Source organism: Monopterus albus, unplaced genomic scaffold (genome assembly GCF_001952655.1).
Source record: "Monopterus albus unplaced genomic scaffold, M_albus_1.0 scaffold206.1, whole genome shotgun sequence".
NCBI lineage: Eukaryota > Metazoa > Chordata > Actinopteri > Synbranchiformes > Synbranchidae > Monopterus > Monopterus albus.
Window position 1 is genome coordinate 274,702 of NW_018128086.1, and position 16,200 is coordinate 290,901.

The following is a 16,200-nucleotide window of genomic DNA, read 5'->3' on the forward strand; positions in this document are numbered from 1 at the left end:
TCTTTCTTTCTGCTCTCTCGGGTCCCGTTAACCCCCCACTTTTCTCTCTCTCTCTCTCTCTCTCTCTCTCTCTCACCCTTGTCTTTCACTCTCCTCCCTTCCCTCATCCAGATTTGCTTAGAAATGAGTCACCCAACCACAAACTGCCCTATTTAAAAGGGAGAGAGAGATGCAGAGGAGGGAGGGGGACATGGAGGAGTGGAAGGGGTACTTAGAAAGGGAGATGGATTGAGTGAGAGTGGTCGAGGGGGATGGAGAGAGAGAGAGAGAGAAAGAGCGGGGAGAGGGAGGCTGATGGCGGTTTTTCACTCAGCTGGTTTTGTTGATCAGTATCAACATCCAAGGTCTGGATCCAATCAGCTCCCCGTGTTCAGCCAAGAATAAGACTAGCGGGGGCCCACCCCCCCCCCCCCCCCCCCCCAACACACACACACACACACACACACATACACACACACACACACGTTTGTACAGCTATTTTTGTGAGGACATTCACTGAGTAATGCATGAGCAATGGAAAGTGAGGACCAGCCAAAAATTCCTCACTCCCATGATATAAAATTGGTCCTCACACTGCATTGCCATACAAGAGCACTAGCAGGATTCTGGATCATGACATGGATGTAATGGTGTTCCTTTGTGTGTGCCAGTGTGTGCTCGAATGTGCACGTGCCTGTTTGGATATTAGCTCGAATCTGCACTGAATTAATGAAGCCACAGACATGTAGGTGTGAGACATCACACTAATTATGCTAGCAGTGCTGTAGTCTCACCATCAATAATGTTCATTAAACTACTGAATCCACTCACGTTGACAACTCTGTGCATGAGCGTGTGTCGTGGGTTGGCGTGTGTGTGTGTGTGTGTGTGTGTGTGAAAGCGACTTGCAGTGAGTAAGCACCACAGTTAGGTGATGTATCACCATACATTTGCATTAAATGCTTCTTTATGTGGTCACCGTCGGCTGACTGAGGCTGTGTTTTATCATCTCTGCTGGTTCTAAGCATAAAAAAATACATCACCCCTATCATGACTTGGCACCATTCAAATAATTTACAGAACTAGTGTCAGGATTGTTTTAGTCAGCAGGATAATTTGATTCTTTCCAAACCAGTCTGAGAGAGCGCGCGCACCACACAGGGCTTGAGAATTTTATGGAAAGCTGTAGCACGTTTATGCTTTTAGTTTCGGTTTGGATATGTAGTTGAAGACGGCACCATTAAAACGCTAACCGAAACCCCTGAAAATAAGAACCTCGTTTCTTTTTCAAGAGCTACGTAGTGCAGCTTGTTTAAGAGAAGACGGTGTGTACACAGTGTGCGGGGCTTCACCCAAAACCTCGAGGTTGTACTGTGTTTATACACTGATGTTGAAACCCGATAGTCAACTGTTTATCATTTCTGAAACGATGAGCGTTAACACATTAAACCCATGAGGAACTGCAGCCTGTGACAAGTACTGGAGAGTATGGTGAGAAACACAAACGTTAAAGGAAGTGGATTCACTTCTTTTTAAGTAATTCTTCACCTGGCAGCGTCTCACAGCTTCCCAGAACTGTCCAGTAAATAAGCTAGCTGAAAGACTTATGACTTGTTGTTTACAACTGTGGCTTTCTTGTAAACATGCAGCAAGAAAATAAATGGGCCATATAAAAGTGTAAGAAAGCAAAGCTGGACTCAAGAAAAGTGGAGGTGTGATCCCATCCTTGGGCAAAGATCTGGAATAGACTTCCTGTCTTTATATTACAGGGTTTGTCTCTGTAATCACAGGCCACCCTGCTGGCCCGGTGGGTAGTAAGTGCTCACTGTGCTGGTAGCAGTCTGGGTTTGATTAAATCAGACTTCCAAAATGCATGCACCACTTGACTGCACTGTTCTACCTGTAATAAGATTTTAAAATTAATTGTACAGCTGTGCCTCACAGACGTTTACAGTAACCATGACAGTGTTGCAACACATCCAGAGATTCAGAGGCTCTCAGCCCTTTTTATGGTGACGGCACAGAAGATACACATTTCTGTGGATTTCCCAATTATCCACTGCCTGAGGATCTCTCCGACCTGTATAATAATGCAGTGGAAGTCAAAAAATGTTAAGATCTGTGGGCTGAGAAGACATTTCTGTAACATTGTGGGTAACGTAATGCAGGGCTCAGAGGAGTGTTCGTGTGGCCCAGTTAAATTAGTCAGCACACAGGACACAATTACTGGGGTTCTTGCAGCTTTAATATTCAGTAGGACACGTATATCTCAATGACACATTTGTAAATAGAGTGCACATATCTGTCTTTCCCTTGAGTGACAGCTTTTGCATTTTGGAGTGCAGAAGTATTGATAAAAAGAAAAAAAAAATAAGATAACAACCAAATACAAACAAAGTCTGACAAAATGCAGGCCAACAAACAGGACGATAAAGTATGGCAGTGTGCTCTGGCTGCAAAGAAAACCACATGTACAACTGTGAATACCAAATACGCATATAGCCACCAAACATCTGTGAAACACTACATTTGCATACTTATAGAAAACCTGTCCAAGGATACAAGGGTCTGCACTATGCGGCCTCACTCTCCGAGCCATCTACACCATCAGCTTCTAAAATAAACTCCTGGCTTGTTTGAATTAAGTCAATTAAAAGTCTTGATCTGACCTTATTTATCTTTGAGATTAGCCTGTTCCTCACATCTAGCTGAGGGTTGGCAGCGCGCTGACTCAGCCCAGTCAGCGTTAAATAACAGGCTGGGGTCTTCTTGTAATCTTGGCCTCATTGCTAAGACTCGGTTTTTACACATTAATGTACACAAAAGGCGGTTAATAGCAGGCTCTCAACTCAACCCACTGGGGTTGCGCATACACCCAAAATCAATACCCACTCCTGGTGCTTGCACTTTGTTGCCTTGCAGTGTGTTTTCATGACTACATTTTACAACTGCACAGTTAATCTGTGCTCAGTAAAACTCCTGGCAGGAGTTTATTCCACACATTCCTGTGGCGTTGTGTCAGAGTGGGGTTCGTGCACATCTGTGTGTGTCTCCTTGTGTTTTCGTAAACAAAAACGCAGTAACCAGCGCTCTTATTGTGCACTAATACACACATATACAGCCAAGAGCGTTGTCAAAGTGAGTTGTGGCTGTGTGATCATACTCTTATGCGTTTTGTGCGAGCACAAGCCGGCACAAATGTGCATGTACACGCTGTAATTTTTTTGCTTTTTTCATGTACACTTCAGGCTGAGGGTGGTTATTAAGGTGAATGGAGCCAGGAGTGGGGGAAATTGTCTGCGGAGCACAAGTGTGTTTTTGTGTGCAAGAGTCAATTGAGTGTTTATAAGAGTGACTGTGTGTGCGTGTGTGCGCAGCAGCTGGTTGCTAAATGAGTGTAGCGCTCAAAGAGGAAGGTGGGGAGGCACTTGGGAAAGCTCCTGAAGTTCATAATCCCTGCAGGGGGCCAAAGAATGGGAAGAACTTAATTAGGCCGAGTGTGTGCGCGTGTGTGTACGTAGAAATGGATTGTGTTGATGTGTGTGTGTTCATGCATGTAAATAACTCCCATGTGAGCCTTTGGTAAGTTTGAATGTGTGTGTTTTATGCTGGAAAAAGGCAACACAGATGAGCTTTCAAGGTGAAAAGCGGTAATGAGCTTGGAAGAGATGAACCCATCCATTTATCTCCACTTCCATCCATCCATCATCTATCTATCATTCCTTTATCCACACCCTCCACATCCACCCTCACTTCTCCCTCCCTTTCTCTCGCTTTCTGTCTCCTTCCCGTCTGTCTGTGCTCTTTAGATTTCATCCCATCTGCTTGCTCTGTGTCAAAAAGCATGCATTTAAAATTCTGAGAGTCTCAGAGGAGAGCACAGCGAGGCTCAATGGGCCCAGAAAAATGCCAAAAACAAGACGCTTAAAAAAGTCATTCTGACTTTTCCCCCATCTCTCTTGCTCTTGCTCTCGCTCGCCGTCTCTTTGTCTTTGTTTGTGTGCTTTATAGTTTTTTTTTCTTCTTTTAAACCACCCTCTGATTATTATTTCCTCACTGATGAAAAGTGAGGGAGAGGACTGGAGATGAAAAGCACCAGCTAGAATCTGTGATGAATAGACGGAATTGAAGATGATTTAGGCAGGAAATTTCCTCCCTCACTGCAGCACCGAGGGGTTGCATGAGGAAGTGACTGAGATTGTCATGGAAACACTGGCGTTTCAATGCAGGGGGAGGCCTGTGTAGGATTGTGTGTGAGAGGGAAGTGGAGTGTGTGTCTGTGTGTCTGAAGATCAGGGATAATCAGGGGTAATTGAATAGTCTGTGTTGCTCTTTGTGTGTGTGTGTGTGTGTGTGTGTGTGTGTGTGTGTGTGTGTGTGTCTGCATGTGTGTGAGTTTGTGTCATAAAGGGTAATTAAGCAGAGTGTGTGTGTGATGTGCAGTCACTCTGGTTGGGGTAGAGACACACACTGAAGGCTTTTTAATGCCTAGTGGTTGATAGATGATTTTGAGGTTTGTGTGTGCGTCCGTGTGTGTGTTTATCTGGGTGCGTGAGTGAATGGAGAAACATTAAGGCCATTATTCATGTGTATATTATGCATGTGTGGCCGTGTAGCTGTGTGTGCCTGTATGTAATGTGAGTGTGACTGATGTTTGGATGCGTGTGTGTGTGTGTGTGTGTGTGTGTGCGTGTGTTGCAGACGGTTTTTTGAAGATAAAAGAGAAGCTCCACACTGAACGTTTTTCACTATAGTGCATTAATTAGTGCACAAATAGTAACACAACAACTAAAATCCATAAAGCCCCATTAAATTCAGCATCAATATTTCCTTAATGTGATATATTTCCCAATTAAACAGTAAAGGATCATTCTGAACTTGAAACCAATGTACAGAGTCTGGCAGGTGTTTGAATGAATTTTGCTGTGAGATTAATGTGAAGTAACAATAAATTAAAGTAAATCAAACTGTGGCCACTCCAGATAGATTTGTAGTGTCATTCCTCATAATTTTGTTGGGTTATCCCTGGCAATCCATAAACACAAATTCAAATAACTGCATTATTTAATGCTATGTGCTGTTTATTATTGCATAATTAACTTGAGCATGCTATTGACTAGTTCATCAATGTGTTGTTAATTCGAGAGTACACATTCTACTCCATGTGCACAAGTTAAAACACATTCATCCCTGGTGCCCGTCAAGTTGTATTTGGATAGTAGTTAAAGGAACAGTTCAACAGTTGTGGGGAGTGCTACTGCATTCCTTGACCAAACTGTCTGCAGTATAAGTTGCATTGTGGGTAGTGTACTGTAGGTATCTGGTTTTGACAAGGATGAAGAATCCGTGAAATAAAAGACAATGTCTTTGACTGCCCTCATCAGAAAAGAGCAGCTGGTTTTAAGAGTACGCCAAAGAGTAACATGTCGACTACAGTACTGTGTAGACGTATGTACTGTTCCACTTCAAGCAGTGGATTTAGAACAAAATCAGAAAAATCAAGTTACTGCTGTATGTTAATGGGCAAGTTTGTTTTTAGAGGAGGATGAAAATCTGATCTAGGTAATTATTTTTCTATTACCAAACCTGCACCAATATGTTCCCTTGTTTGTCTCACTCTTATACAATTACACTGGGAAAAAACTTAAGCATAATCCTATTTACCTGTTTAAATTGCTCTTCCCGCCTAAAGGCTGTTTACATTTATGGTGTATAAACAGTTTTAATGGCCTAGATGTAATTTGGCCGTATTGTTTGATTTATAAGAACATGCACATTTCTGGATAATTTTATAGTCAGTGTGTTCTGTCATCCATGAATAAATGCTAATCAGATTCAGTCAGATGCTGCATAAGTAGTATCCTGTGCTAGATGCTAATCATCAACTGAGAAATTGTAATTCATTACCATCCTCATTGATGCATGTCCTTCATTCTGACCTCTTCCATCATGCTTTGCTTCCACCTGTTCACTCAAGATAAGAGCGCGAGTTCATTTCATCGAGTAAAATGTAAGATCCAATCCTCAAAATGCTTCTTGCCAGCGCAAATGGTAAAATATTTTACTTCACCTTGCTGTGCCAGTGAAGAGGTTACCCTCAAATCCTCTTCATACCGTACACCTGTGATTTCGAGCCTGTGTTGCCTCCGGGTCCCATTAACCCACCGTGATAGCATTTAGCCTCAGCCTCACCTCCCCCACACTTACATCTGCTATGATTATGAGCCTGTGCCTCCCAGACACACAGGGGCAAATCATGATTTTATTCTTTTTACTGCAGTTTGTTTATGGCTTAGAAAACATAAACCAAGCATAGTTTGAAGCTCATATACAGACTGGTGACAAATCAAAGGAAACACCTGAATAACAGAACAGGCTCCTCCGGGATGGCAGTGCCCCGATCCACAGGGCATGAGGGGTCACTGAATGGTTTGAGTATTAAAATAATGTGAATTCTATGCTGTGGCCTTCACAGACGCCAGGCCTCAGCCCAGTTGGACATCTATGGGAGACGTTAAGGTGACGTCTTAGATAACGTCTCCACCATCATCAAAACACCACATAAGGGAACATCTGCTGGAAGAGTGGAGTTCATTCCTCCAGTAGAGTCCAGGGCCTTGAAGAGTCAATACCAATGTGCACTGAAGCTGTTCTGGTGGTGCAGCACCTACTGAGACACAGTGTCTGGTTATCCTTTCCTCTGTCACCCGTCTGTAGCTTCTTTCTTTCCTTCTTTGCATGACCTATATAGAGGATCTGTACTGTATATATTAACTAAAAGTCTTTTTCATAGATCCAAAAATTCTCATGAAGTCAAAAATAAACTCAAGCTCAAGGGTGTTTAAAGCGCAGATAAGCAGCAAACTCACAACAAATACCAACCAGTTTTCAATATTTTCTGTAAAAACTGCAGGGATTCTCCATCTGTGCTGTTGGTACTGATTTATATTTGGAAAGACCGAGATGACAAACTTTCATCAAGTATATATAAGCCTGCACCTAAAACCAGACATTCTTACTACAGTGGTGGGATGATAGTGATATGAACATTTTCACCTTGTTTGCCAGATGGAATAAAAAAAAAAAATAGTTTTTTCAGTGAAAACTATTTTTGGATTGTTCGTCACTCCTAAGTATAGCTGCATAAAAAGAGCTAATTAGAAGTGTGTAACTTAGAAAAACAGCTCGACTAAGAAGCAGAAGTAATGACTTCATGTTTCGTGATGTCGCTTTTAGTTAATGGTAGCACCAGAGTCATATTCTATTTTATAATGCAGAAACCTTTCAAAGTAAAACTAGCATCTGTGGTTTGTTGGCTCTGCACCCTGGTCTTGAATTTAACTATTTACCTACGTTGTGCCTCGAGCGGGTTTGATTTGAAAACAGTTTAGCCAACAGTCTGAGCTGAAGGTTCTCCTGCTTATGCAGCAGGCACTTTTTTATTAATGTGCATTATTTGTACTGAACTTGGAAGCAACTTGGCTCAGATATTTTGTGTAGGAGTTGAGTAGTAGAGTACAGTGTTCTACAGGTCAGGGAACTAAAATCAACATTTAGGGTACTGTTTTTGATCATTTCTTGTCCAGTCTATAGTAATAATTGCTCACCATATGAGCCGACTAATGGTGGACCAGAATCTCACAGTGGAAACATCAGTTACACAAAGAGGGAGGGACACATACAGATGCTGCTGCCTGTCACAGGTGACTGTCTATGTACATTTTATTTAATATAAAAACTCAGCTCTTCTGTCTAAGTCAGTGTTGTGGAAAATGGGCCTCTGTATTTCGTCTTTAGGCACATGGTATTTTGATGTTTGGAGCATTTTCATGGGTACATTTTTACACATCTTGTCCTTGACCAAAAGCAGTTTTTAATAAGAATTCCCACTGTGGAGCTTTTCCAGTCGCTGCCTCTGGCTTATTATACGACTGTTGAAGCAGCTCCCTGTGTTTTCAAACTAGATTTCAGTTCTGAGAATGAAGCAAGGAGAGAGGAAGGACAGAAGTGGGGAAGGAGATCAACAAAAGATGATTTATTTTTTATTCCCTTTAGACTAGTTCTCCTCTCTCTCACCCCAAAATGTTTGTTTTTCCCACTTCACCCTTCTAACTCTTTGCACCTTGCCTCTCCACATCCCAAATCTTCTCATTTAGATCATCCCTACCACAGTGGATGTAACTGGGTAGAAATGGATCTCTCTCTGTCTTAATCTCCTCCATGTACATGACACTAATACAGAGACAGATATAAGCTCCCCTGCGTCTCTGTATGACATTTATCACCATGCCTCCTAATGCAGGCAGGCTGCTGCTGTTGATGAGAAATAAGGATGACAAGCACGGCCTATTTTCCGGCTAACGATAGTCCCTTTGCTTTTTCAGTTTTTTCTTCACTTTTTGGGAAAATATGCTCACAGCAGTGTGTTTACTGAAGTGTCTCATAAGGCAGTTGACAAGGATTTGACACTGATGTTGATCATGCATCTGGCACATTTTTGTCAGAGCTGATCTAGGATCCATTAGTGTTATGGGGCATAATAAGTGATGTCAGAAAGCGCCTGCGGGAGCCTTGTGTCTGATAAAAGATGTTTTTGCTAATAGATATATATTTAGGATTTTCAGAATGCATTAAACATTATATGGTGTCATGATGAGCTCGTGTCATGACATGTTGAGGCCATTAATCTCCATGGGGGCTTGTGCCCATTCATCATGCTCTGCCAGTCAGTTTGATGGAGAGTAGTAATAAGAAATGCAGTTCGTTATATTTGTCCTGACATTACATTTAAAAATGTACTGCAACACCTGAAACCAGCCAGTTAAATGTTATTGAGAAATATATTTATTCTCCTTTTGTTGTAGAGCATAAGATAAGAATTACTATCTATCAATTTCATGTCTGTGTGTGGAGCTGGAGCCAGTAGGCAATTAATTATCTTAGCATTGCAAAAGAAATGGAAGCTGGGCGGAACAGTTAGCTTGTCCAAAGTTCAAAAATACATATAACATCTCTATAAAGAACAATATTATGCCTGTGATGGTGCAGAGAGTTACGTGCCGTAGGCAGCAACTTGCATCTTGAAAGACGAGAAGTTAAGATAGTTTCATAACGTGCATTTGTCAGGTGAGTGACACAGGCGCATCACATTGAGCCCAGTCACTAACAAAAAGACAGCTTCCTCCCAGTCATCACTCAGGCGTCTGAGTTCCTTCACACAAGACCATTTCTGTTGAAATATCAGTCATCAACCCTCAGCTTTGGGCTTTGAGAGAAAATTGGAGAAAAAACTCATGCTGCTCCTGCATGTGACCCAAGAGTTATTGAAAAATGAACATGCCGCTCTAATGGGCCTTTGTAGGAGCATTGTTCTTTATAGCCTAAACAGCATAATAGATTTTTAAGTACTTGATTAACAGAAAAAACGACAGCCACCAAAGACCTTCCACAAAAAGGCCATTATTCAGCTGTCTCTCACTTGATAAATGCCACTAATGTTCAAAATATAAATGGCACAATAAATAACATTTTGGCCTGCATGTCGTGTTTCCATGCCAGTCTAAGTTTGCAGAGAGACAAAACTGGGACAGGAAAAGTTAGATTCATCATCCTTAATGCCTTCTGTCACTTCAATTGGATATCACCAGACACTGGCCCCTAATTTAGACATAACATCCTGTCCCCAGAGTCCCGTCTGATTCGCCCAAGCCGTCTGTTTCACGCTGGCATAACCGTCCTGCATCCCCTTGTGAGACCTCTCCTCTTAACTCTCCACTCCTCGCCACTACCAAAACCCTTGTCCTGGTTTCCTCTCCTCTAGTTCAGTCCCTCTCCTCTTTCATCTCCCATCTTTTTCCCCTTCTCCTGCTCAGTGAACAATTTGTATGAATCACAGGCTCTCAGTCCAGGCTCACTTTTAGTGACATTCCCCCACTGTTTTTGTTTGCAAAACTCATTCTCGCCAGCACCATACAGATCATTATTTGATGTCCAATGTGATTTCACGCAGAAAAAAAAAATGTCATTCCCTCACTGGTGTTGCCCTGGCACATAAGCCCACACAGTGCTCATTTCAGCCAAGCTCCGATTGTTTGATTGGCATTCACTGCTGTGTTTGCCAGGAGTGCTGGCAGAACCTTGCTGTTATTTGCATAAAACAGGAAGGGGTTTAGATTTCCCTGCTGTTCTGTGTTCTGCTGCCCTTGCTGCACCCCAAAGAAAAATCAGCGTGCAGTGCAGAGGAGAAAAACATTAGCTGGCCTTGTGCATTTGTGCACACTAGCCTCAACACTTCTCCTTGCCTGGTTTGACACTTTTTCCTTCTCTTTTTAACCCAGTGTGAATCCACTCATACAAATCCTACACTATCGGAGCCCGACTTCTTTTCTGTCTCATATTCCTGCAGTGAATCCTTTTAAAATGTCCTGGTGTGAGTCTCGCACCACAGTGTGCACCTTTTACCTCTATGCACTGCTGATCAGTGAGATCTGGAATTGGTCCTGGGTTGACAGCGGGCGGCCACTCTGCCCTGTGGTTTGAGTAGCTGACCAGTAAGAGAGGCTCGGGGAGGAAGCAGAGGATGGGAAGCCATGATGGGATGAGGAGGGAGTGTAATTAGGTAGCTGAGAAAGAAACGGAGGGTAAAAACGGGAGGGCTTCAGGGATGTCGAACACTCTGGCACTTTCCACACGAGACTGTGTGCTCATTTCTTCCACTGACCATCTTCAAGTAACCCCTCTGCCTTTCTGTCTTGTGTGTCCGTCTCTGTGTTGTCTGTGTGGCTCTAACCTGTGGCAAAGACAGCACAAGGCACAAAATACACTGCTTTTTTGCTGATGCTGTAAAACCATCTCTCATTTTTGTTTCAATCTTCGACTGAAACAAGAGTGGAGAGGCAAACTTGGCTCACACCAAAATGAAGTATAGCACAAAGGACAGTAGTAAAGGCCTTTCCCCAGCAGGCAAAGGGGGCAGGGCCACAAACACTGAAGTGCCTGCAGCTGGACAGACGTGTGTAGAGCAAAATGTCTGCAAAATGCAGTGCAACAAGCTGCTGGGAGAGAGTGAATGAATCCCATTCAGCCTGATCCCAGCAATGACTGACTGCACCCTAACCAAGGGATTACACTGGGAAGAACATTGCTACACACTTGTAAGAGGACTGTAACACACGTAGAAGAAGACACTACTGCTATCACTACAGCACACTTACAGTACAAGAAGAACTTTGAACACCTCCCCCAAAACTGGGCTGACTTCCTAAAAATCAGCCATCAATTCCTTCCTTTTTCTTTTCCTCTTCTCATTTTTCCATCCCTCCTTCCAACCCCTCCATCCCCTCTGCAGAAGCTTTCGAGGATCCTTCCAGTGCTGGTGTTGTGGCGGGCGCCGTGATCGGCTCCCTTCTGGCCCTGGTACTGGTTGTCACGCTCATTGCTGTTCTCCTGACCCGGAGCCGCCGGCAGCAGAGACGTGGGTACCCCAACAGTGGGGATTCCATAGCAACGGGTAGCGGTGGCAGCAATGGTGGAGACTATGGCAACAAAGCCCGTCTGCTCTTCAGCGGGACTGGCAACAGCAGCAACAAAAATGGGGCCGGCGCAAACAACATCGGGCCAATCTACACATATCGGGAGGGCTGCGATGCCACCGGGACTCTAACGGAAAAGGCCAGCGACTACCACCATCATCACCTTCACCACCCCTCAACCGGCAACCCCCCCTCTGCCCACGACATCCTCCTTAGTACTGAGATGGTTGAAACGGACAGGAGGAAGTTCGACCTGGATGACAGCATGGATGATGAAGAGGAGCGATACGATAGGTTTGGAGGGGTCGGCGGAGGTGGGAACATACTGCCCCCGGCCTATCACGTCCGCAGAGGCCATGGCGCTGAAAATGAAATGGATGTGTACCTCGATGACATGGAGTCTCAGAGAGATGGCTCTGTCATTTCCCGGACTGCCATTTATGTCTGAGGATGAAAGAGAGGAAAGGAAGGGTGAGGGAAAGGAGATGCAGTGGAGGAGGCGTGGAGTCTGAGCCAGCCCCCCTTTGCCACCAAATAAGTCAACATCACCTTCATCAGCTAAACACCTACCTGCTTAACATCCACCCTGATCCAGGCGAGAACATCAGTGATACCTCTCTGCTTGACACTGACTGTGTAATTTTATAAAAAAGAGGATTAAAGAAAGATTTAAACGGAAGTCAAAATGAAATAGTTGTGAAGCTGATGAAGGGAAACGTGGTGGCAGTAGTGCACTGTGGCTGAATATGTGACTGTGTGTATCTGTGTCATGGAGACCGTTTATTCAGTGTCGGCCAAATATGCCAAAATTGGAAGAAAAAAAAAGAAAATACACAGCAACTCAACACAATGCTGCTTATTGCTACATCCTTGTTTCTTCAGTTTTGCAAGTGTGTGGTTATGTGCTGACTACATTGTTTGTATTTAAACTTTACAAGAAAGCAATCTGCAAAGCCGCAAACACGATAACCACGATTCCACAATGCCAACGATTCAGAATCGCCTTCCTGTTTCAGAACAGAAGAAGAAAACGTTAGCAACCAAACAACACGATCAGCTCAACATGAAACTGTCCCACTGGCTTCTGCGGATGTTGCTGCCGACTCCAGCTCTTCTCACGCACATGAGACTTCACCTGAATTGTTATAAAGCTTGAAAAGGCTGAACTTGTCGTTCCGGCAGCGCCGATGGAGTTTCTCTTGGACCGAGTGACAGTTTGTTTGGGGCTTTTGGAAACTCGGGGCCTTTCGTCCCACCCTGTGACACCACCTGGTTTCTCTGATGGGTGCCGCTGAAGCGAGGGCCACTAAACTGAGTAACATAACAGACTTAACAGTGTGTGCTAATGTGCAGCTGGCTGTGGTGTTAATGATGTGCATCATCTATATATTGGGCGCCGTGTCACTATAGCACAGTTGTTGTTATTGTTGTAGATGTTGTTGTTGTTGTTACTGTTGTGTAATGGTGTTGATCTCACTAAGGAAAAGACGCACCAGGAGCCCTGGGAGTTTCACACAGTTCCACATTGGGATGGTAATGACTCATTTAATGGGAAAAAAAAGATGTGCTCTTCTTTTCTTCTCACTCACTTTTTTCCTTCTTTGCTGTTTGTCTTCTCACTTTATCTACATTTCCTCTTTCTCACTTATTTCCGTTACACACACTTTCTGGACTATTTGTATGTTTTCTGACCATCTGTCCCACACACGTTACATCTTTCTCTCATTCTGCTTTTCCTTTATTTACACAATGGGCGGCTTAGCCGAGCGCCACAATGAGAAGGGGATAACTCGTATTTATTTTCCTATCTGGGTCGCATTAAATGAGGCAAAATATTCACCGGCTTTGTCAGAGGCTGCTGTATCCCATGTATTCATTCAAAGAACGTTCTTGGGCTCCGGTATGTACCGGATTATTCCGTGTTCTGTGTTCTGATTGGACGGAAAGTCACGCTCCAAGACACATTTCAAAAGAGGATGTGGAAGCTGGCTAAATGAAATCCCAAACTCCCAAATCTTTTTCTTCTACTACACTAAACTGTGTTCAAACAGCAGCTGGTGTCATTCTTAAAATAACTGCTGACGGTGTTTGTCTTTAATGAGATCTTTCAGTAAACATTCATATAATTGTGTATTGTTCAAGAGGTGATTGAACATGCAAAGCTTCACTGGAAAAAGCTGCAGGACTTTTATTAAATGTATTGTTTTTTGTTTTTTTTTTGCTACATACAGTATTGTTAATGCAAGAGCTGGGGACTCAGATGTCACTCTCGTGTTTCTTAAATACATTTGCCTTATTCCTTCCTATGTTTCCTATTCATTTGTTCAGTGCAGTAAATGGACAGTTTTTAGATGAACTGTTGAGTTGAGAGCTTTGCCAAACAGGCAAACCGATCTCTGTGGAGATGTACAGAGGTCCTGGTAAAGTTCTAGACTAACACAAGAACAACGCATTTGACTGGTGCCACATTCTTCAGCAGCTTAACTGGGGACATGCTCTTCTTTAAAAACTCACACTTAGTTACAATAGACATGCAACGTGATCGTGTGGCTTGTGTTCAACTTTGGTGGCTTGAGTCATTTTGCAGTCAAGTTCCTTGAGTGAAAATAAAACAGTATGCTGTTAGTTTTAAATAATCTTAGTCGGCTTCATTTAAGAGTATTTTGAGGAGGTTGTAAAAGTATTACAAGAGCAAATTCTGAGAAAGGATCTGAAAAGGGAATCTTGTAGGAAGGTGATAATCAACACTGGAAAGTTCAGTATGTTTTGTGTTGGTAAACAGGCCTCTTTATAAAAATTATCTCAACCTCTTAACGCATTTCCCATTTCATTGACTCATTTCTCACCATGTTGCAAGATTATATTGTGATAATAATTAAGTTGTTATCACCCGAAATGAATTTTAACAGGTTAGTTTTTAAGGTCTGAACACAGGCTTGTCCACAAACTGAAGGCTGTGTTTCAAATTTGAAGTGTGAAACCTCAGTTAATTGATCGATTGTTGTGTTAAGGAGGCCGGTTTCAGCTCGACTGCCCACTTAGTCCTGAGCAGGTCTGTTGTTGTTGAACATTAAACACTGTGGAATCTATTATTCTGTAAAAAATGCAACAGTTCTGCTGTGTTACTGTACATTTCTCTGGAGGCATTTGATGAGGCTTCTCAGTGTGCTTGGACAGGTTGCCAATTAATGTCAATCAGCCATACTTCTACTAACGTCTGTGGTTACATGTGGTAGGACCTGTTTATTGTATTACTGCAGTTTGGATTAAATTATTGACGGGTGTTTTCAACTCCGCAGGGTACATGCATGCTCCAAGATCCAGACTTTGAAACACTGGAGAACAAAAGCGGTTTTATTGTTTTAATAAAAATATATCCAGTTTACAATTTGAACCTGCATTTTAAGGATGCTTACAATAACTTATGTTTTACCAAATGGAAAACATCTTCTTTTCCTATTAGACTATAATGTTAATGATTTTTACCCGAAAGCTAAAATCCCAGACTTCTTGGATCTTCAGTTTCATCCCTCTCCAGCGTGTTTACCCTTTCTTTGGCTGTTGCATGCATCAGCACATCTTTTCTCTGGGGGTTTCTTGCGGTGCCATAATTCTAAACAGCTGACTCTGATCACAACTTTGGCGGTTAATTAGTCCAAGATTCTTGTAGCGTGCACGTATCCTTAGTGAGAAAACTCATCATCAGTCATAACTTTTGTTTTTGCACAACCCATTTTCAATAAAAAACCTTCCTGAAACAATTCTCTGTGGAAAACCAGTAATTAATTAAGCAGAACCGTGTTATCAGACTATAAATACTCTTCTCTTTTTCAGTGTAGTGCACCTGCTCTTGGATATTTACCCTCCTGAAAGATCTGCTGCATTAAATGTTTCAAGTTTTGCAAGCTTAGCAAGAAGTGCTCTTTGTCACAAAAACCTTTTTCAACCTAAAATAGTTGTGGTCACACCTGGAATCGTCCTGTTACTGTATATAACACTTTGAACCATCTTTGCATCATCTTGCAGTGCAGTCCACGGGCCTTGACCTTTCAACTTGGGTGGATTTTGTCATGATGTACGGATTGGAGTTTTACAATGCGAGCCAGATCACCTCCGGATGTGGTCTCTGATCACATATTATTATACAAATGAGCCATATAAAACATATTTCACCTTAAAACTAGTATTGACATAAGCAGTGAAACTTTGGAAGTTCAACATGTTTGTGCTTGATCTCATTAGTTCATTTTGAAAAGACTTCACTTAAAGAAAACTACAGAAAAATGTCTGAATACATCTCTGTATGTTGAGGATAGTCACAAGAACACAGCCTTGACATAAATCTAATGAACCAAATGAAATGCTGCTTGACAAGACTATCTTTGATGAAAATAAAAACCACTTAATCATCCTGAAATAAGACATCATAACTTTGAATTGTTCTTTTGATAGCAGATGAAAGGGGCTGTCTCAGCAGCCTGTCCGGTGACTCGGAAATGGGGTTGCACTAGTTACAAGCATCCCTCTCTGATCTTTAGCCCACTGCCCTGCCTCACGTGGTGTGTACTCGGGCAGGTTGCAGTCCTAAACGCTACCCCTGTAAGGATGTGTCCTTGCTGCTGAGAGTGCGAGACCCATGCTAAGCAGAGGATGCTGTAACAGGTCACCTGGCTCTGTCAGAGGGGAAGAG

The 16,200-nt window shown here is 42.8% G+C and overlaps 1 protein-coding gene across 4 annotated transcripts in view; it reads left to right on the forward strand.

Annotated features, from left to right (window-relative positions):
- Positions 1 to 16,200, forward strand: part of pvrl2l (PVR cell adhesion molecule related 2 like) — a 242,152-nt gene that overhangs the window by 131,453 nt on the left and 94,499 nt on the right. For 2 of the 4 annotated variants that reach the window (XM_020618476.1, XM_020618475.1), the window contains one exon: positions 11,327 to 13,071. The exons of the other annotated variants lie outside the window; for them this stretch is intronic. In XM_020618476.1, the coding sequence (XP_020474132.1) occupies positions 11,327 to 11,958 (632 nt within the window). In that variant the 3' untranslated portion in view covers positions 11,959 to 13,071. Of the gene's footprint in view, positions 1 to 11,326; positions 13,072 to 16,200 lie in introns of those variants that run through there. 4 annotated transcript variants of the gene reach the window in all.